Here is a 20,239-nt window from a genome sequence, read left to right on the forward strand (position 1 = left end):
CAAATTTGAGACCAGCACCAGGAAGATAAAACCATAAACATTCTTTTTTTTTTTTTATTAAGAAAGCATGCAAACAACAACAACTTGTGAGACCATACACCCCCCGCCCCAGCCTGCACCAATGCAAAGCATTATGGGTGGTATGAAGGACTCACCAAACCAGAAACATGGGGGTTGAAGAGAGAAAGGCAGGGATGGGTGGATCAATACCAAAGAATTGCTCCTTCCGTCCCTCTCCTCCACTTTCTCCCTTACTTCCTCTTTTAGGCAGTGAGCTCCTGCAGTTTTGCACACATCACCCAAGACAACAACAATGACAAAACTTTCACGGCCAGCAACGCTGGACCAACAAGACAAAGTAGGATTCTTTCCATTTCATGGAGGGGAGGGGAAACCGAGGCCCAAAGAGGGTCAGGTTTGTCCTGTGCCATTTAGCAAGGCTGGGTTTAGTGGAGAGGAGCTAAAATCCCAGAAGGCCTGACAGCCAATCTCCAGCCCTAGCCCCAGACTTCAGTTACTCTGGCTGCCTGCCAGAGTTCTTAATGACCCTCATTTTTGACCCTTCTTAATGACCCAGAAGACACAGATGAAATATAAACAAGAGACATTTACATGTCTGATTTAGTCTACCCTTGCAAATCCTGTATGGATCTGGGTAGAAAAGGGGTTTAGAAAAGAGTGATGATTTGTCAAGGGGGAATCTTAGGGAGAACAGATGGGACGTTGTATGTAGGAGGCACCTTGATTGGAAGGATAAGGAAGACACGCCTCAGATAAGGACACTGGGCCAAGGCGTGTCACCACCCTCAAGAGAAATTCTCCTTTCCCCAAGAGTAAATCTTACGGCATACTTCAACCCCCACTGACTGCCCTCCGACACCATGGGGGATTCACACCACTCACACCCCTACTTCTTACAAAGAACTTCAAAGAAATAAAGTGCTGTTTAGTTAACTGCCCTTTCTTGCCCCCTGACTTCAGCCTCACTGGACGTCTTCAACAAACTCTCATATAGAATCCCTTACAAAGAAAGGAAGGGGCGGATGAGGGGGAAAAGCAGGAGAGCAGAAAGCATGGGTAAATAAAAGAATATGAACACAAAGCAGAAATCACAGAGAGAGTGGCCTTGTCCATTCCGTACATTTTGTCCTGCAGCTTTGAGAAAGTGAACATTCAGCAAAATAAAAACGGAAGTAAAATTGTTCTTCCCTCTCATGACTAAAAGTCAACGATTAATATCAAATATACACTAAGTACTTTGCAGCAATAAATCATGGCCACTCCTTGTTAAAGGAGGTAAGTTATCCCTGTACCTATCTCTGGGGGGTCTCCCTTGGCCCTCATGGAGCTCTTTGCTTTAGGTTACTTATTCCCCTCTACCAATTTCCCTTCACCCCTCAAAAGGCTGATTGCAAAAGCTTCAGCCCCAATGATCTGGATTCCAAGAGAAGCATTTGCCTACATAGTTAAATAACTGAAATATTCTCCACCCATGTCTATGCCAGCTCCCCTCTCCTCCCCGCATCCTCCTGCCACCAGTACTGTAGGTTTGGTTCTGCTATGATGGGTGGGAAAGAGATTCCCGTCTTGCCCTAGGACATGGTGAGACTACAAGGAATAATGGGTTACTCTCCTTTCTTGAGAATGCCAGAAAATGAGGGAAGAAAATACCATGGGTGGAAAAGGTGAGCAGACAACTAAAGGAGGACAAAATAATATTTGCTGAATGAGATAAGGGGGTGAAAGGATAATTGGTAAATGCAAATAAAAGCCACAGTTAATTTCCAGAGAAAATGATGTTTAAAAGTCAAAATGGTTCAATTGAAACCATCTCCAAAAAGCTGAACCTATGCTGAAGAGTTGTCCTCATTTCCACCAGAGAAGCAGAGTTCTGGCTAAGCCCGGCTCTATCTCCTACAGAGAACAGGCCAGGAATAAGCCAATGACAGTTTATCTGACAGAGTAGCATAGACGCAATTTCTGACTGTTTTATATTCCATCACCCCTCTACGATATTCTACTCGACCCAACCCAGACCTCTTATTCCACTAGGGTTTTACTGCCACCACCATCACTCTTGTCCTTGATGGGGAATGAGATTCAGCAGAAGTAGGACTGGAGAAATAAAGGGACAAGGAAGAGCTCAGAGGACAAAATTAGCACCATTGAGTAAAACCTGCAAATTCATGGCTGCCAAGCAGTGTTTTAGATCCCTTCTACTTGATAACGTGGCTTCTCCAGTCCTGGATAGAACGGATATCCACAGAAAACAATGTGGGGCTGAAAGGTGGGACTAGCGCTGACTTTCCCAACACGAAAGGGAAATCAAAATTTGAGACCTTTCTCTGCGGCTCTCATGGCCTCACCTTCCAGCCAGATGATTTTAAATTAGCAAGAGGTGGACGTGGTCCATGGTGGAGGGACAGGAGACCGGAGACAGCATATAACCAATAATAATAATAATAATATAATAAGAATAATAATAAAAGAATTAGGAGAAAAACAAGAAGGAAGAGGAAGAATGAGGCAGAAAAGAGGGGGTTATCTTCGGCAGCATCTTGCGGTGGCTTCTCTGGCAGAGAAAGAAAAAAAAAAGAGGATATATATCTATATACAGGCAAGGGTGGAAGGGATGGGCTGGGGCTGTGCTTTCCCCACTGCCAGACTTCACCACCCAGCCCTGGGCTGATGGCCAGGCGCTCAGATGCACTAGGTAATCAAGTCCCAGTCGAAATCATCGGGGATCTCCTCACTGGCCCCAGGAGGTGGAACTGGCGGCCGAGGGACCATGTGGTGTGCTGTGGGGAAGAGAGAAGGAGATTAAAAGGAGAGGGGATGGGAAGCCGTTCTATCCATCTTGATGGACGGTGGTCAACCCCAAACACCACCATGGGGAGGGTCTGGGGAAACTATTGTCCTGATCAGCCCAGGGTTATTTTTGTTTCCAGACACCACTTCAGTGAGATCTCAGGAAAGACTCAGAGTAAACTAGGCCACATGGCAATGTCACAGTATGCAGCCATTAAAAATTATACTCATGGGGACTTCCCTGGCGGTCCAGTGGTTAGGACTCTGCGCTTTCACTGCCAAGGGCCCGGGTGTGATCCCTGGTTGGGGAACTAAGATCCCGCAAGCCACGATGGGTGGCCAAAAAACAACAAAAAAATTATACTTATGAAGACTATGTAATAATGACAAAAAAACATACAGAATATACTATTACATGAAATAGCAATACAGAAATTTGTATATAAATCACACGGAGAAGGAATACATGCACAAAGAGCTGAACATCTCCTCCAAAATTGAAAACACTGTGGTTAGGCAGCATGATAACAGTGATTTTTCTCAAGTGCATTTAAAGGTGAAGGATCTGTTCATTTTGTAGTATTTATGGCAATTTAGGGTCTCCCCACCTACTCTCACCATCAGAGGTAGTTCAATCCCAGAACCCTGATACTAGAGGTAAGGAAGACAAGAAAGCAGACGTGGGCACAAAGCAGGTACATTTGCATAACATGTTCATGTCATTTGTCTGAGTGTATCTCCCACCTAGATTCCGAAGCTAGGCATAAATGTTCTACACGTCTATCTTTTGTTTATAGCCATGCTTCTACTTCCTTTCATCACTGCCGGCACGAGCTCATTTTAAAGTAAGTTGGTCTTCTTTAGTCTCCCATGACATACACCTCCCTAGCAGGTGGACCACCCTCCAGCCTTGAGAATCAGGAAGGCTCACCCCCTCCCAGCAGGTGCAGGCAAAAGAGCCAAGAATGCAGACTCGGAGCCATAGGAAAGCCAAACGACTCGTTGGTGGTGAAACAAGCTTCCTGGCTCTTACCTGGGCGATTGTATCCTGCTGAGTCCTGGGTGGCAAGTGGGTACATTGGTGATGGACCCGGGTAGAGGTGGGGGGCTTGAGGGTGCACGTAAGAGTTCACTGCCAAAGCAAGACAAGAGTTAAGTGAGTGGGACCATCGTATTCAAGGAAGCAGAGTCAGATAGAGAGGGAGAAAAAAATACTCTTGCTCCCCTTCATCTCTTCTCCCTTCCCTGCTCTGTTCTGTAGCTCCTGTGGGTATCAAGGCTTTCTGCAGAAGCTATCAGTCCTCACCACTTAGGGCACAAAGGGACCCGATACCAGTGGAGTTCAATATCTCAGCTATCAGAAGGATGACAAATATAGAACCGTGATCATCGACTCTTACTTCACCAGTTTGAAGACCATATAACTGTAGAGAATCACAACTCCACCTAATTACGATCCAGGGAGGGGTTACTGAGACACAAATTTGGAACAGGGACTTCCTCTTCCCTTTTCTTCAGTAACCCTGACCTCCCAGATCAAGATCTAAAAGGAATCATACGGTCTATTTCTTTGGCATTTGGATCACTGCTCATAAGCTGATGTCTCTCAGTTCTCTTCTGCCCTTCTCGTCCCCCTTCCTTTTCATCATCCAGTCTCCACCTCCTTGGCAGCTTGCTTTGTGCGGTACCTTGGTTCATGGCTGGCTCCTGTTTGCCACTAGTGAGGGCACAGGAATCAGCAATGCGGGCGGGGGCGGGTGGCCGGTGGGAGCCCCCCTGGGGGGGCACGTGACCAGTCTGAGTGAGGAAGTGGTTGAGGGAGTCACACAGATTGGCAATGTGATGCTGGTCCAGGCTCCAGTTCTTCTGCTCTGCCTGCCGCAGACTCTCCATCAGCTCTGCAAACAGAGCAGCAAGAAAGGCTAGCCTTGCAGAGGCCCCAGTGCCCCTAGCGGTTCTATGCCCAACTCACTGCTCCAACTACGTGGCCAATCAACACCGCTGATTATATGCGCTACCAATAATTGACATCTGTTAGAGTCCTACATTTTCAAACTCTCATTCTATTTCTTCCTTACTAAATTCTTTTCTTTCTAAAAAAATTTTTAACATCTTTATTGGAGTATAATTGCTTTACAATGGTGTGTTAGTTGCTGCTGTATAACAAAGTGAATCAGCTATACATATACATATGTCCCCATATCTCTTCCCTCTTGCGTCTCCCTCCCACCCTCCCTATCCCACCACTCTAGGTGGTCACAAAGCACAGCTCTGTGCTATGCGGCTGCTTCCCACTAGCTATCTATTTTACATTTGGTTCCTTAGTAAATTCTTGTTATAATTTCCATCTTTCTGATGAATAGAAGTTTCAAGTGACTGAGTGAATTAGCTGCGGTCACACTGTCAGTAAATGGTGACAAAACTACAAAATAGTGGTCCAGGGTGCTGAATTCCTGACAGCCTCGTTCTCCTGAAGATAAAGCTCAGTGGAATAAACCACCGTCATATTTTGAGTTAAGGCAAAAATTAATTAAAACTAACTTGAAGAGGGCATCAATATTATCCACCTTGTGTAACATGAAATCCTCCATCCTCAAGCTTCACTTAACCATCCCCTCCTGATTCCGGCTTCCACTGGGTTTTTCCACGTCCCTATATCCCTCTTCCCTCCAGGCACCATCCTTTGATCACTGACCTGAGAACTGTGACTGCTCAATGCTGGACCAGTTGAGCCGGTTCACCATCTTGAAGCTTTCCTTTAAGGAGTCAATATTGGAGCACCAGTCAGGAGGAAAGGCTGTAAAGAGGAGGGGGACGTGGTAATGAGACAGAGTGAGGGGTAAGACAGCCACCAACTGACAGCAGATTGACTACTGAATGCAAGATTCTTGCGTCTACGTAGGTTATCAGCTGCATGACCAAGATAATTTTGGACTCTCCCTCCCTGGAGATTTAGGACAAACAAAGCTATCAATGCTTTAATTACAGACAGCCAAGCTCATGGGCAGAAGAATATGGAAAATAATCCCGATTTATCCAAGAATTCTCTAATATAGAGCTCTAAGCAGCAACCTCCGCGGCTCAGACGAGCTCTCACGGGAGAGAGGCTACCAAGACCCACTGTGAACTTCCTAACCAGTCGCACCTCCTGCCAGAGTCAGAACAGGGGGCTCAACCCACAGTCCTCTAGGGTGTCCCTGCACCCTCCCTACTCACCAAAGCCAGTGCTGTTGATGGCAGCCTGGCCTTGTGCCTGTTGCTGCGGCGGCGGCGGCGGCGGCGGCGGCGGCGGCGGCGGCTGGGCAGGGTGGGTGGGGGGATGGTGCTGATGAGGGTGGTAGCCGCCGTGCTGCAGCGGGGGTGGGTGCATGGCCATCACAGGGGGCGGCCCGTAGCCCTCGGCCCCCGCTTGCTTCCCCCCTGGTGGGGCACAACCATCTGGGCTTGGGGTGTGCAGGGGGGGCGCACCGCCCACAGCGGAGGGGCCCTGGGCGGGTGCCTGCTGCGGCTGCGGCTGCGGCTGCGGCTGCGGAGGCGGCGGCTGGGGCGGCGGCGGCGGCGGCGGCTGCTGGTACATGTAGTAGTTGTTAGAGGGCGGCAGGTCCCCCAGGAGAGACGAAAAGCCTGCGGGGAGGGGCGGAGGGGGGGGAGGAAGCGGGTACGTGAGTGGGGCAACGCATCGCTCAGGATGTCCACTGGGTGGAGACGGGACGTTCTGGGACAGCAGGGTCCCCTGGGCCCCCTTCCTCCCCACGGCAGGGTTAACCGACAGACGGAGGCCCTCGACAGCACCGACAACCGCTGAAATTTTAGCCAAAAGGTCAGCATGCACCTTTTCATGCTATCTTTCAAGGATCTGGGATGTAGTCCTGGAATCACAGTTTCAAAAGACATCGGACATCAGGTAAAGTTCCAAAAGCAAATTATAAATAAAACAAAGCCATGGGCCTCTGTTCTCTCCTTTCCCTTATTGTCCTACAGGCTTCTGCCTCCTTGTAGTCAGTACGAAAAACGGAGTCCGGGTGCGCAGTAGAGTGGGGACGGATGAATTTCTCAAACAGATGGGGCAGGGAAGAGCTCGAGATGGAGACCCAGGCTTTCAGCCGTGATTAAACTTGAGTGAACTCTCTGCTGTCCTCGCTCCATCTGATTTTTCCCTTTGTTTCTGGGAGCCCTCCAAGCTCCCTACTTCCAATCAACCAAATCACCTGAGTTGGACTCATTTCTCAAGCAAATGCTGCAATCTAGCAACACAACTCTAGATAGGAATCCCCTGGGATATAAAAGACAATTAATGACAATTAATACAATTTTCCCCAAAGTGACTCCTAACCACTTTTTATCATTCCACTCATCTCCGGTCGCCTATCCAAGGCCACTGGACAGAACAAGATCTGATGATTCACCTAAAGTCCTGACTTCATCCCTACCTCTAAATTCTTTTTAAAAATTTAGGGGAATTCCCTGGTGGTCCAACGGTTAGGACTCCGTGCTTCCACTGCAGGGGGCATGGGTTCAAACCCTGGTCGGGGAATTAAGATCCCGCAAGCCGTGTGGTGCGGCAAAAAAAAAAAAGTAAAAATAAAATAAAAAATAAAAACTTAAGAAACAGGAATCACAGAGCACTGAACCAGACAATCTCTCAAAAAGTCTCCCAATAACGACTTCAAATCATTCTCATATGTTAATTCGGGAAATTTGAGTATGGATGAGATATAAACTTATATTAAGGAAGCATTATTTACTGTGTTAGGAGTCATCATGGCAATGCATAACTAAAAGAAAAGTCTTTATCATTAAGGATGCATACTGAACCAGTATTTGCAGGTAGAATGATGTGCATTAAATTCCTCCGTTTAAAAGAAAAGCTGGGTGGTAAACAAAACAAGCTTAACATATCGGTAACTGGTAAAGTTGGGCAATGAAAATATGAGGGTTTATTATACTATTTTCTCTATTTTTGTATCTGTTTGAAATTGTTCCTAATAAAAATTAACATAAATACGCTAAAAAATAAATTCTTCTCACAGTGAAACGCAGGGATCCTTAGGAAAAGGAAACTACTGCTGTCCCCTAGTGGCCATTCTCAGAATGACTTGCTGGCAGCCATAAAATCACGGCCCTTAGTTCTAATAGATGGGGGATTCCTCCAACTCACTTACTGAAACTAATGACCTAGCCCGCCTCGTGAAACAGCTGTCCTTCAGAACTAAGCCAGAAGAGCTCTGACTCCAAGCAGTTTTGGCTCATGACATGCTTTCCCTGACCAGTGATCAACCTCTCCTTGTGTTACAAGTAAGAAAGAGGGAAAGAAGAGAATGTCCCCATCTGTTCAAAAACCCAAGGACGTCTCTGCTCCCCTCCCCACTCCAGACTCACCGTGCTGAGAGGAGGAAGAGGACTTCTCCAGCATGGATTTGTAGAGGTTGCGGAAGGACCAGCTTAGATCCTGAAAATTGATCTCTGAGTAGGAGAATTTGAAGTCATGGGTGGTGTTGTACAGGGGAGGGGGACCCTCGGTGCTCTCTCGGCCTGGAGCCCCTGCTGCCACGGCTCCGCCATCCACAGACCCTGTGCCCTGCAGAAAGAGGTAAGAAAGACTCGATCCGTGTCCTACGTGAAGGACCAATACAACCCTTTAGTGGACACCAAGTTCTCCTGCCTGTCCTCTTCATCCTCTCCCACCTTTTCAATGAATGAGCATCATTTTCTCCTTTTCTCATTCGTTCCTATCTTGATGTAGCTTCTTGCCCTTTTCCTGTGCTACATCCATAGTCATCTTTCCTTTCTCATAACCTTTTTGGCTCTCTTTCTTGTCTTCCCACCACTTTTTTTCTGATCTTTCTTAAAATTTTGTTGTCTCTCTCTCTCTCTCTCTCCATCTCTCTCTCAGCTTCCGTCTTTCCCTTTCTCCTTTCCCAATTTATCTGCCTACTACAGCACAGATACTCAACACATAATTTTGAACCAACAGATATATGAATCTATTCTACCACCCACCCACCCATCCACCCATCCATCCATCCATCTATCCCTATATCCCCTGCCACCTCCACCTCCTACCTGGCTGTAGCTGGCGATAGATGTGGGGCTCTGGAGTGGCATCTGAGGATTCCCCTCGGGAGGCAGTGAGGCTTCTCCACTCCCTGGAACGCCTCCCCGTGGGCTCTTGCTTGCCTCCTGTTCTGGTGAGTCCTGGGATAGCTGAGGGTTGTAAAAGAAGAGAAATCTATAAGCAGATGCTAAACATCCTCCTAAGACCAATGGTTCCACACCTGCTGGTATTTGACCTTGGCCCCAAATTTAGGAAATGACTGAAGAAGCAGGCAAAGATGTGGAAGGAGCAGCTGGCCCATAAATGGCATCTCATTGAGGTGGAGACTTACATCATCATCTGGAGGGTGTCTTCTCTTCCGGGAGATGTCAGGGCAGGTATCGATTGTCCAATAAGAGCCCTAGAAGGAGAACCCATCCCCATAAAGAAAAAAAAAATCATTATATACAGAAATTCCCACCTTTGGAAAAGTAGACATTTGAAGGGATTTTCACATAAAATAAGAGTTATATTTTTTAAAATGACTGGATTGTAATTCAACTATACTTCAATTTAAAAAAATAAGTAAATAACATTAACATTAAAGAAGATCATCTATCTGGAACCTTAAAAAAAAAAAAGAAATGAAAAAGGACTGGAAATTCACATAGAATCCTGAGGGTACCAGCTATTTTTGAGGAATAAATTTGTCCTAACAGCTCACTGAGGCCTCAATCATACTAGAGGGACAGAACACAGCATCTAGTTCAAAGAGCTGGAAATGTCCAGACCAACCCTTCCCTTCCATGTGATCTGAGGCAAAACTCTCTTGGACTTCAGCATCCACAGCTGTCAAACAAAGAGGATGATCTATCCCGTCTCTCTTTTGAAGGTAAAAAATCATGGGATTTTTATATAGAAAAACTCCTACAAAGGTTATTAAGCCCACCTTTTACATCTAGAAAGAGCACCATGCACAAAAAAGGGGGCATCAAAGTCCATTTTTTAAATAAATATTTCTTTTAAAAAAAATTTCAGTCTTCCTTAGTCATTCGCTCTCATGGGGACCCACTTGCTTGATAACCAAGCTCTTCCTTTGAGGAAAAAAATAAAGCTGCTTCTCTAATTAACATGATTTCCTCTTCTGGGTAATTAAAACAGCCATAGGACTCTAAGCTGTCAACTACTTCTCGCTCCTTCCTGCTCCTCCCTTCACCGCTTACAGCAGAATCTCACCTTCCCAGGGTCATCCCGAGGTCTGGGCACCTTCCGGAAACACTTGTTGAGAGAAAGGTTGTGCCGAATTGAATTCTGGGGAAGCAGAGAAGCAAGTTAGATTTGAGCATTGTGCAAAGCAGAAAATTTTCCAGTAGTGCACAGACGGACACAAAGGGATATAACACACACTAAAGTTCAAGTATCAGGGTAAACAAAGCACCTCTTAACTATACTTATGGAGGAAATTACCTATCAGCAAGAGCAATGAGATAAGAAAAAGGAAGCAATTAAATTGATGAGAGGTAATGGCTGTAAATTTGACTACCAGGTGCTTCTAGAAAGCTGATTATATAGTTTTTCAATCTTTCCACCCAACTAATAACAGGTATATAAATGCCTCAAAATCACATCTGCCCAAACCTAAGTGTCCATCAATAGATGAATGGATAAAGATGTGGAGTGTGTGCATACACACACACACACACACACACACACACACACACACACACACACACACACACACCAGAATACTACTCAGCCACCATAAAGAATGAAATTTTGCATCTGCAGCAACATGGATGGACTTGGAGAGCATTATGCTTAGTGGAATAAGTCAGACAGAGAAAGACAAATACTGTACGATATCGCTAACATGTGGAATCTGAAAAATACAACAAACTAGGGAATATAACAATAAAGAAGCAAAGTTACAGATATAGAGAACAAACTAGTGGTTATTAGTGAGGAGAGGGGAGTAGGGGCAATATAGGAATAGGGGAGTAAGAGGTACAAACTATTGTGTATAAAATAAGCTGCAAGGATATATTGTACAATATGGGAAATATAGCCAATATTTCATAATAACTATAAATGGAGTATAACCTTTAAAAATTGTGAGTCACTATATTGTACACCTATAACTTACATAATATTGTATAGCAACTATACTTCAATTAAAAAAAATCATATCTGCCCAGTCCCTTAACTCATTCTATCAGTATTGAAAGAACAATGTTTTAAAACTGATGATGTGGGAATTCCCCGGTGGTCCAGTGGTTAGGACTCGAGCTTTCACTGCCAAGGGCGTGGGTTTGATCCCTACTTGGGGAACTAAGATCACACAAGTCAAGTGGTGTGGCCAAGGAAAAAAAAAAAAGCAGAAACTGATGATGTAAATGATAACAAAATATAAATTATGAGTGAAACAAGGCACAGTTCGCCTTTGTCTTCTCAACAGCCCATGGAATGGTCACATTTGGAGGAAAGAAATATTGTTGCTACATGTCTTGGGTGAGGTGGCTGGAGGCTGTGGCAGCTAGCAGGAACATATTTCTAAAGGGAAAACTAAATGCTTTCAACGGTCTCCAGCTCGTCATCTGGTCTGTATGTCAGCCAGTGATTTACAGAGTGACAGACCTACATTAAATCCCCATTCCTACTCAACAATTGGCAAGCGAGTGATTGCTCCAAAGGACTGAGAACATCAGTCTTCCTTCTTTGCTTGGAAGGGGAGGCCCCTTTTTCCTTTATCTCCAGCCAAACAACTTATCCTCTCCTTCCTTGCATGGTGGATGAGCTGCTGGGGAAGAACCTAATTATATTATTCTTTTTCTTCGTACACAATTTTTTAAAAGATGACGACTATGTGGAATGAAGCTCTGCAAACCTGATGAGATGCTACCTCTAGGTAGGATGGAGCAATGCCACACTTTGCACGTGACTTCAACAGAGTAGAGTGGCAATAAATATCTGTGAAATGAACCAGAGGATAAGAGGGTCTGATAAGCGTCAGCATCCTGTTGCCCCCATAACTATACTTAGTGGCTCGGTATCACAGGAGTTTCCCCAATACACCTTATGGAAGTTGTTCAACTCTGGAAAAAAAGTAACGGATGGGAGATTTGAGATTTTTAAGTTCACACATCTGAGACGCTCAGAGTGAACTGGACCAGGTTATAGGAAGAAATAAAAGTAGAGGAAAAGGTTGTCAAGGCTAAGAATCATCTCAGGTTATAGAAGCCGTCCCACCTTCCAACCAATGCCAGCATTCTTGTAATAGGGGAAGTTATCACAGATCCAGCGGTAAATCTCACTGAGGGTCATCTTCTTGGCTGGAGAAGAGTTGATGGCATAGGTGATGAGGGTGGCGTAGCTGTATCGGGGTTTGCCATCCTGGTGGACGGCTGCCTCATCTTTGCTCAGGGTGGCGTTAGGATCTGTGGGTGAGCCTGGTGGACATTTGCGGCTGCCGCCTGGAGGCCCAGCCTGGGAGGCACTCCCAAGCTTCTCAATGGTAGCCCGGAGGGTCAGCTGGGGGAGCCAGTCTATGGAGGTGAGGCTACTCTCTAGGTCAGAAGCCATGGTACTTCTGGGTTCTGCAGAGAAGAGGAAAAAGAGGAAAACAGAATAGACAAATATTACCTGTGGTTACCGGTGGCAAGTAATACACAAATCCTAGGGCTCTAAGGGAAGGAGAGGTTCTTCCCACTCTAATTCCTGTAGAAGACTCCTCTCCTGGGATAGCCCTCGACCAGGTGTTACCAGAACCCCCAAATGGATATGTCACCAATTACCTACCAGGTGATAGACTGGTACTTATTCTACATCTGCACGTGGAACATGGCCAAGAGGCCTCTCCCTTCGCACAGGACTAAAAAGGAGATCAAACCACCCACCAAACTGAGCTATTCCCTCAATTCTTCTCACTTAAAGCCCTATAACATAATTTTTTTAAACTATGTAGAAATAAATTTTAAAAATAAAATAAATAGCAGGTAAAATCAGCCAAAGTCTATTCTCCAATTACATGATGTTTGTTATATTTACATTCAACATCCACAGATAGATAGCACGGGTGAATGTGTAAAGAAAAACAACCAGAGTAAACACAAGTATACACTGATGAAGCACACACCAACACTTTTAAAGATGTTTCATGTTAGTTCCTTTTTATCCCACATACGCGTGCACATGAGGCATATTACATACTTCCCAACTTAAGTTACATGTGACAACCAGCCAAGCACAGATGCAAGACAGACACATCAACAGTGGCTCACGACCAGAGATCACAATGAGATACACGGCATAACATTACCCATAGGGCACAAAGTCACACACACAGCGAACGGAGCCCGAACACAGCTGCACTGGCACATTTAAAGCTCCCCCTGGTGAGCTCCCGCCCACAGACACCGACACCAGGAAGAAGTCACTGGCAAGGCCCTCCCACCTCTCGGCCTGCCCTGCCGCACTGAGCCAGGGAGACACCCAGCTGCGCGCTCACCGGTAACAATCAGATCGCCGGGCTAAAAATAACCACTCTGGGGCTAAGGGCTAGCTCCCCTTCTCCCGCCCTCCTCCTCTCTCCTTCCTTCCCGGCCTGGCACGCACGCTCGCTGCACCTCCATGCAAACTCCTGACGTTGCCAACCCGCCTACGCCTGCTGTCTGCACGCCCTGCTGCCACCCACGCAGCCTGGGCGCTCTTGCAGGCGGAGAGGTGCAGCTAGAGTGACGTCTCTGTGGGGGAAGGTGAAGAACGGTGGGTGAGATCTGCATCGCAGAATCTGGAAAGGCTGGCAGGAACCACTTGGTAGCCATTTGGCTCTCCCCTGGGGTCGATGCCAGCCACCCCCCAAGCGCTTGCTGCCTGACCGGCTCGTGCCTGCACAGCCGGCCAGATTCCAGCTAGGATTTCTTCCTCGGACCCCTGCTGAGGGTCCATCGAGGCGTCGCTCTAGAGGAGCCAAGGCTAACATGCCTCAGAATCCTGGACAGAAAACCTATTCCGTATATAACCTCTAAATCCACACCCAGATAATACGCACCAGCGTCACATACAACTACAAACACATCCAACACACTTTGTAGTTAGAAGCTCAATCGCAGATATGCCTGCCTACCCCAGTCTCCGCCTCCAACACATCTTTCTTTCAGGCTATTGGCTCACTCTTCTAGTTAGTGACTCTTCTCCCCTGGAGACATTCTCCAAAGGGTCAGCATTCTCACTCATCTCCCAATTCCCCAAGTTCCCCACCCACGCAGTCTCTGCAAGCACGCGCATGTCCCCTGCCCTGCGCTCCTCACCAGCAACACGCCCACTCCCGAAGGCTCAAGGAAACACCTTAGCGCCTCGGGGGCTTGGGCAGCATGAGACCCAGCCACAACCCAAGAACCGCTTGACTGGAGAAAAAACTTTAAAGGCCCTGTTCAGAAACAGCACCACGATGGGGTTTCCCCTTTATCCTTAGCTCCTCTCCCCACCACTCTCCTTCCCATCCCACCACCACCATCTTGCCCCCAAACCATGGAAACTTGGAAACTAATAGGGACATTTAAGCATTCCAGGAAGCCTCAGCCCTCCTAGCACTTTACTGTGTCAAAGCAGCACAGCTTCTGGGGTAAAGCAGGGTGCGAAGCGCAGCCACCTGGTCCTGGAGCTGGGTTGTCCCAGCCGAACGGGAACATGGCAACGAGCGGGTTCACGATGACCAGGCTTCTCCTGGGTCTGTAAGGAAGTTTTACCCTATTCCCTACTGTCTCCTGCTAAAGATCCTTGGGAAGTCTCACCTTAAGTACACAGAAGGCTTCAGGGGACATTTCATTTGAAACTCTCCAGACATTGGACAGGGAGGGACATGAGAGTACAATCAAAGTGGTTTACAGAACCCATTTGGCAGTGCCAATCACTGTGAATTCCGGAAAGCGAAGCACCCTTGGCCTTTTGCTACTTGTTCTATGCCCTTCCCTAGCACTTCCCCAGTACCAGGTTAGGACACTGAGGTTAAATTTAACCTTTCTCCAGCACCCTCCCAGCCAGCCCTCCAGATACCGGCCCAGCACTCAAAATATCTTCCGATAGACGCTTGCAGCACAAGATCCTTCTGATCTTTCAGCACCGTTCTTCCTAAACCCATCCCACTTCCTCACCCCCATCACTTCCCCATTCTTGAAGGGCAGCCCAGTGTGTGGAACCTCAGAGAGTGAGGTTCCTTGATTCTATTCCGAACCTTGACATCAACTCACTAAACGTCCCTAACCGCCCCTTGCTCCCTGAAGTCTTCCTGCCTCAGTTTCCCCCTTTCAATAAAAGGGATGCAGTCATAAACACTGTCCAAGCTTCATTCCTGGAGGGACGTGAAGGAAGCTTAAAGAGCCAGTGGCTGCCACACATTCCACACTCCCCAAAATAATGGCACCAGGCTAATGTTCAGGGCTATTATTAGAAAGGCACACAAAAGGTACTTCCATTTCTCAGTCCAACCAACCTAGTTACCCAGACCTCTCTCTCCAGGTGGGCCTCGTGCCACTGGGCTGGGGCAGAACCTGAGTCAGGCTACATTCTTCTCTGCGAGCTGGAAGACTGAAAGGAAATATCCATAGAAACTGGGAAAGGCAGCCAAAGGGCAGGCTCCATCACATCCATGGAACGTCTAATGAACACTACGCTGCTGGGAGAAAGGCAGAGAAGAACAGAAAGACATTCTATGGGTGGGGGCGGGGGAGGACTGATCCTGGGTGAGACATGTAAGACCCAAAAAAATAGGCACAGTTTTCTTCCCATTTTCTCTGAAAGGTCAGTAATTGTTCTCTGTATGGTGCCAAGGTCAGACGTTAAGGAATGATAACTTCCTGCTCTGTACATAACGCAGAAACTAATAGAACAGTGGCTAAGTCTGCCACATTACCGATTACCAGCCAGGCTGCCTGGGTTTCAATCCTGGCTTCACTACCTACTGGCTGTGCAACCTCAGGCAAGTTACTTAACCTCTCTGTGTTGTAGTTTCTTCATTGGAAAACAGAGGTGATAACCGTACCTACATAGGGTTGTTGGGAGGATTACCTTGAGTTAAAATTTTTAAAGCACTAGTGTTATGTAAGTATAGCAATTACCATTTTTGAATGAGAGAAAAAGGAGAATATTAGAAATTGAAAATTAGAAAATGGACAGACCATACAGGTAAGCCTGGAAGTAGCAAACTTGCAGTGGTTTACACCTGCACTGAGTTCTCAATAGTTTTCAGGATGTCAGAATCTCAAACTTTTCCTTTGGGGGGAGTGTGGCCCCAGGACTGACCAATGCCAGGACTAGTAAACTCCCCAGGATGAAGAAACGGGGGAATATCATCCCTTATTTTTCAGGGGGAACTAGGTCTAGTCATAAGACATGATCTGGAAAATAGCACTCTCTAAGCATAGCTACTCCAACTCAATAGCCATATGTTTCTAACTGATTCCACGGAGGCAAGGAGAACTAGGGAAACTCAGTCCCAGCAGGGCCAGTTACACTGTGTGGCAGTGAGACACCTGCAGGTGTTGTGGTCCAGCTCACTCTGAGCCATTCAACAAGTAGCATTCCAGCATCTGGTAAAGTACTTTGTGAGAAATAGTCTGCTGTTCCACAGAGCTGGCTCTTTTCAAAACATGGGGGAGGGAGTTCTAGAGTTAAGAGCCAAGGATCCTCATGCTTTTTAGACCAGAAACATCAGAAATGAAGCTCTCTGATCAGTCCTAGCTCTAAGAAGTGGTCCTAGCCTGAGACTGGGCTGCCCTGCTGTGTGGGGTGGCTCTCAGGCAGCCACCCATGAGCGCTCCCACTGGACAGCGCAGGCCAAGCCTTTCCTCCCAGCTGGGCATTCTCACCAGCACCCTCTCCACGTTCCTGCACAGGGGCACCTGCTCTTAGAGGCCTACCAGAAACGCACAGTTCTAGGTAACTGGAGGCTAAGTCTGAAAAGCACACGTGTACCTGTCCCCGCACCTTGCACGGATGTGGATAGAGCCACATCCACCTGAAGTAAGAAACAGACGCACATCATTCTACAGCACAGCCATACAAACCTGAATTAGAGCCCTGTCTCACTGACCATGACTAACAGGTAACTTCCAGGACCCGGTGGATGTACTTAGAGACTCAGACAGTCCACCCAGGGCCCAGACAGAGAAAGGAGGAAACATAAAAACCCAAATAAGATGAAGCCTCCCACTTGGACTCTCTGTGGGGTCCTAATGCCCCTTACAGGAGACGAGGTATTTCCTAAAGGTGAGGCAGGAAAGCAGGCACCCAGCTACAGATCCCAGGTTGAAAGGCAGAGCGCTACTAAACCCACAGCCCAGGCTCAGCCAGAAGGAGTTCCTGGCACCTTTTTCTTGCCTTTTCTGAACAGTCTGGGCTTTGATGATTCCTGCTATTATCTTATGAAAGAAAACTTACATACAAGGTTCCAGAGACCCAGAATTGAACAAGAAACAGGAAGGCAGAGGGTGAGACTATTAGGTGCTTTTCTGAAAGGAAACTCCTTGGGGGGGTCAAATCTCCCTGGCAGTCAACTGATTTCGATGGAAGACTGGAAGGAGGCTGGGCAGCAACCCTCCTCTCCTCCCCTCCAGGATCTGCTTTTTCCTGGGGAACTGTCAGCAAGACAGGAGCGGTGTAGGGCACTGGGGCAGTGGTACCCAGCCAACACTAGGGAAGAACTTCAACCCAGGAGCTGGCATTCCCCCGCACCCTTTCTTCTTGCCTCGGGACATGGGATCCCCATTTTCCCTGTGGACTTTGTGCTTCTGGCCAGGAATGGAGATGTCATGAGAGGAGGCCTCTTGGTGCTGGAGGCAGGGTGAGTGGAGACAGACTGGTTTTCTTGTCAAGGGAGCAGTAATCACAGTGGGCTGCAGAGAACAGCTCTGGTGGACATTAAGTGACCTAGGGTTACAGGTAAGAAAATGTAATACCAACAGAAGCCCCAGACAAGGCCAGGCCACCAAATGCCACCACGACTTTAGTGGGAGCCCACTCTCTGCATGAAAAGGCCCAAGGATGGAGGGTGGCATGGGAGTCTGGCTGGGATGTGGCTTGCCATCATTATTACACTGTGTGGATGGAGTGCTGAAGGTGCAGGTGTGTTCTGATGTCCCTTTTGCCCTCAGCATGAAAACATGCACTTCCCTAGGGACCTCAAATGACTCCCATCCCTTTAGTCCCCCAACACTAAGAAACCCATTTCTCAGAGCCTCTGCAGCAAGATGAGGGCTTGAATCCAGTAGCTTCAGAACACATTTCCCAGAGGGTTCTCGAGTTGTTACTCTACCTTCCCCAGTAATGAAACCCAGGAGTCACCATCTCAGCCCCCTACACCCACTAGTGCCTAAAGATGACAGAGAGAAGATGAAAGAAAGAAAGCACTGACCTGTCTCCAAGTCCCCCCCAGCAGAGGGAGAGGACCACTTGGTACTGGAGTTTGGGGTTGGAGGGACTCCCCTCTTCAGAGGCAGATGAAGAGTCTCATCCTCAGTGGCTCTTCCTGTACTTGGCTGAGCCTCCCAAGCTGGGGAGGGGAACTGGGTCCCCCGATGAGGAGGAGTGGGGGGAGGGGGAGGGGGAGGAGAAGGAGGTCCCACCTGGGGAAGGTGGCACAGTCCCCACACTCGGCCGGTGACCCTGGGGACGAGGGGAGGAGCCTCTCCCAACCGGGAGTTGTCTCCTCCCCCTTGGGGGAGTCCCCCTCCCCCCCAAACTGAATCTGTCGGGAGTGGAGGCCTCTTTCTGTCCGCTGGAGATCTGAGCGGAGGGGCTCTGCCCTGTTCCACTGTCTAGGTACAAGGAAGTCGGGGGGAGTTCTTCCCCTCTCCTGAAAGGCTGAGAGCCGAGTCCTCTTCTTTCCCTGGAGTGTCCTCTGCCGCTGAGTGTAAGGAGTCCTCTCCCCTGTGGACGGGATGGAGGGTGTCTACTCCATAGGCATATCCCCCTTCCTTTATGCCTCAAAAGTCCAGAACTGAGGAGTGTGGGTTTGGAGGAGTGGAGGCTCGCCGGGGCGGTCTCACTCGCTGCCTTTGGTAAGCATCACCCCTCTCTACTTCGGGAGCTCCATCCCCGGGCCGGTACGGGGATCTTCCTCGCCTCTAGGAAGAAGAGACTCGTCCCCTAGAGAGGTCTCTTCTTGCCCTCGCCCGAACGCGAAGGGTCATCTCTCCGGTCGGGGGAGAGGTGGCTCCCGTCCCCGCTCCCGCCTCCGCTCCTGGGGCTGCCCCCGAGGGTGGGGTTCTCGTACTCCCCGCTCTCCCGGAGCTGGCCTGGGCAGCTGGGGCCGGGAGGCCGCGGCTCCCGACGCCCGTCACTGCTGCTGCGGCGGCCGCGCCTCCTCTCTGGTCCCGTCCCGTCCGCTCCGCTCCCGCCGGCGCGTGGCGCTCCCCGCGCCGTCACAGCTCGGGCTCCGGCCAGTCCGGGCTCCCGGGGAACCAGGAGGCGGACGGACGGTGTCAAGGCTCGGTCGGGGCTCGGGCTCCGCTCTGCTCCGCTGCAGGCCCCGGCTCCTCCCCGGCCTCCGCGCCGCGCTCGGCGCTCCTCCCCCGCCCCCGCCCGCCGGGCCGCCGCCGCCGCCGCCTCCCCGCGCGGGTTAAGGAGGAGCGGGCGGAGCCGAGCCGCGGGCCGCGCCGCCGGGGATGAGCTGAGCCGGAGGAGCCGCGCCACCGACCCCGCGCTCCCTGGGGACACGCCGCGCGCCTCCCGCGGCCCCGGGGACGCACGCCGCGCTCGCTCCCCTCCGGCCGCCACCCCGCCACTTGGCCCCGTGCAGCTTGCCATCCACCCGCGATGACACCCCCCTGCTGTCTGTCAGGGGAGTCCCTGTTTCGCGCCGCAGGAACTGTCAATTTCAGTTCAACGCTAGTTCTGCCACACTGACCTTTTTTCATTGTCTTCTGTACGCAGATGAACATCGGTTTTCTCAGGAATGTCTTTGATGGGCTTCTTTTTCCCCTGGGATAGCTTTTAAAGGGGTATGGGGTTGGGCCGAAGTTAGTCTGTTAGTCTTGATATCATCCCGGAGTTCAATAAATGCTCGTGGAATGACTGAGTGTAGAAAGGGAAAAACGAGCGTGCAACGGAGAAAACTCTGGACTAAGCATCAGAAAATCTAGCTTTATAAATTTGTGCAAGGCCCTCGTTCTATGGAATCTTGGTTAGCGAAGAGGGTATTCTGATGCTCGCCCTGCCCACCCAATAAGGCTGCTGCAGGAATCAAATGAGCTCACTTATGTGAAAATGCTTTTTAAACTGTACAGTATACAAAGGATAAAAGATATTGTTCAAAAAAATATATTGTTCAGTTCACTTGACAATTCTATAACAAATCTTATCCAGGTCACAGTATAGAATGTTCACATCCTCTGCCCCTTATAG

General features: G+C 48.7%; 1 protein-coding gene across 2 annotated transcripts; it reads right to left on the reverse strand.

Moving 5' to 3' along the window:
• Positions 1–26: 26 nt before the first annotated feature.
• Positions 27–18,381, reverse strand: FOXJ2 (forkhead box J2). 2 transcript variants are annotated; one of them, XM_082349190.1, is made up of 11 exons: positions 18,249–18,381; positions 12,089–12,435; positions 10,079–10,153; positions 9,195–9,263; positions 8,872–9,012; positions 8,188–8,386; positions 6,025–6,432; positions 5,504–5,605; positions 4,497–4,706; positions 3,842–3,940; positions 27–2,798 (listed from the first exon to the last, which is right to left on the reverse strand). In XM_082349190.1, the coding sequence occupies exons 2-11, from the start codon at positions 12,419–12,421 to the stop codon at positions 2,710–2,712; spliced, it is 1,725 nt and encodes a 574-aa protein (XP_082205316.1). In that variant the 5' UTR covers positions 12,422–12,435; positions 18,249–18,381; the 3' UTR covers positions 27–2,709. The 2 variants fall into 2 exon arrangements, with proteins under 2 accessions (XP_082205316.1, XP_082205315.1); XM_082349189.1 differs by lacking the exons at positions 4,497–4,706; positions 18,249–18,381.
• Between the last annotated feature and the right edge of the window lie 1,858 nt (positions 18,382–20,239).

This window comes from Balaenoptera borealis, assembly GCF_965194805.1.
Source record: "Balaenoptera borealis genome assembly, chromosome: 13".
Taxonomy (NCBI): Eukaryota; Metazoa; Chordata; class Mammalia; order Artiodactyla; family Balaenopteridae; genus Balaenoptera; species Balaenoptera borealis.